This window comes from Liolophura sinensis, chromosome 6 (genome assembly GCF_032854445.1).
Source record: "Liolophura sinensis isolate JHLJ2023 chromosome 6, CUHK_Ljap_v2, whole genome shotgun sequence".
NCBI classification, from domain to species: domain Eukaryota; kingdom Metazoa; phylum Mollusca; class Polyplacophora; order Chitonida; family Chitonidae; genus Liolophura; species Liolophura sinensis.
The window spans coordinates 14,179,427-14,181,585 of NC_088300.1; the positions used below are offsets into that span (position 1 = coordinate 14,179,427).

Below are 2,159 nucleotides of genomic sequence, written 5' to 3' on the forward strand. Positions count from 1 at the left end.
TTGATTTTTCATGTTTGTATTCTGTAGAGACTCCATCTTTAAATAATACATAAATAGCTATAATGAATCCTGGGTAGTCTGAAAGTTTTCGTAATCAGATATACCGCAGTGACATGAGATAGAAAAACAAAGCCCGTATTATGTCTATATGGAACGACACAACGTGTAAACAAGACTCTTAAAATGAAAAACAAAATAAAGAAAACTAAACATTTGCTGAAAATATCCGATGACAAAATGAATGAAATTAATATGAATTATGAAGTAGCACTATACTTTAAAATACAGCATCATCTGGGGGAAATCGGTCGACTTTCTACGAATCAAAAGCAAAGGCTACTATTACCTGTCTTAATCCAAGCACAAAGAAAAAAGAATTACACTTATAGTTCTACGCACTAAATTTCACTTATGGGCACTAAACCATTTTAACAATCCACTACTGTGCTGTCCGATCCCTCTAGTGTTCTCTGTTAATAAGTAGCACTGATGCTATTAGCGCTTTGTGACAAAATCCCAAATAAGAATATATTGTTAGATAAATCTGAGGATTTCACTTCAAGAGGTAACGCGGTTAGCACAAAAACTTCGATGTAAATGTTTCGAGAATGCGCCATTTATCACCCATCTTAACTAGGGATCTAGCACAAGATACGTTCTCCGGTTTCCAGTACATTATCAAGACGGCCCTGGACCTGAGTTCTCTTATGTAATGCTATGATATCAGTATGATTACCCGTTTCAAAAAGAGCCCACCCTCGGAAAAGGGAGTAAGCTACCCAATAGCGACTCTTCAGTGTACATTAACACTAAAACTCAGGCGTTCCTCTCATGCTCAAAATACACATATATAATTCACTCAATCAGACATCTAACAACCCCTCTCACACTAAATGTAAAATTATTCTGAGACCGCATATACACAACAATAACTTTATCACGTGAACGCATGTAACGAGAAACGACATTGCTCTCTGTTCAATGACGTTGACTGTACAAAAATATATTTACAATATTTGCATCAAAAAAGTTCGATCTAATCTTGAGTAAAGTCACCATATTTCTGCGATCATGTTGACAAAGTCCTGTCTTTGCTAGCACAGATATGAATGTCTGACCAATATTTGCACCAGTCTCAAGTTAAAACCGAATTCACTGTCCATATGAAAGTCCAACAACGTATCGCTCACATGCGATTGTACAGCATATAGTGCAATTTCGCTGTCTCGTTTTTCAAAATTGCAACTTGAGCTCTGAGTTTCAAGTTTTCCTGTTCTAGAAAAGCCGCCCTCATGGCAATTTCTTCTTCTTTCTGTCGCCTGGCATCCCTCGACCGCTTGGCAGCCTCGTTATTTTTTCTTCTCCTCTCCCAGTAAGCTTCGTCTTTTTTGTCTTCTGGCACGGGGATAGTTTTCTTGTTGTTTTCGTCGATCATTTCTCGGTTTTCGGCCCGTCGTTTTCGCTGAAGTAAGTGTGACGTAAGAGGGGTCAGAGGTAGAGGGGGTAAGGAACTCTCGTACCAGAGATGGAATGCCTAATGCCGCACTGTTCGCCATGGCTGTACCAGCTGCAGCGGCTGCCGAAAATGCTCCGGCAGCAGACACCAAAGGGTTTGAATACATAGATGCTATTCCATCCACAGGAAACATTTTTAAAGATGTTGGGGTGGTGCTGCGCGAGCGACTCGGCTCACTTTCGTATTTCACCTTCTCTGAACCGTTCGTTGGCGTGAGCTGAGCAGAAACCGGCTTCACTGCCGTTGTTGTTGAAGTGTCACTTTCATTGCCGTCTGAAGAGTTCACCATTGACGACACAGACGACGACCGTTCCGATTCCACATGTTCCCTCGATTCTGAGACAACGTTCACGGGACTTGAAGGGCCTTAATTTTGTCCAGGGAGAGGTCCAGAGGTGCGCTTTCAGTAAGAGTCGCCATATTCAATACCGTCACACTTCCACTGCAAAACAAGTAAGAACCGGATGTTATGAAAATGTTCTTAGAGACAAACAACCTCTCAGATTACCAAACACAACCCACTAACATACAAAGCTCTACAGTCACATCTGATCATGTTAGCGAAAGAAAAGAAAACCCCTAAGACAATTACGAAAAATACTCCTTAATGGTTGGTTAATAATCACATATTGTGATAATATTA

General features: G+C 40.5%; 1 protein-coding gene across 1 annotated transcript; it reads right to left on the bottom strand.

The window, feature by feature from the left end:
- Positions 1–1,349: 1,349 nt before the first annotated feature.
- Positions 1,350–1,805, bottom strand: LOC135466919 (uncharacterized). Its single transcript, XM_064744671.1, has one exon. It carries the CDS (start codon positions 1,803–1,805, stop codon positions 1,350–1,352), a length of 456 nt encoding a protein of 151 aa, XP_064600741.1.
- Positions 1,806–2,159: the final 354 nt, after the last annotated feature.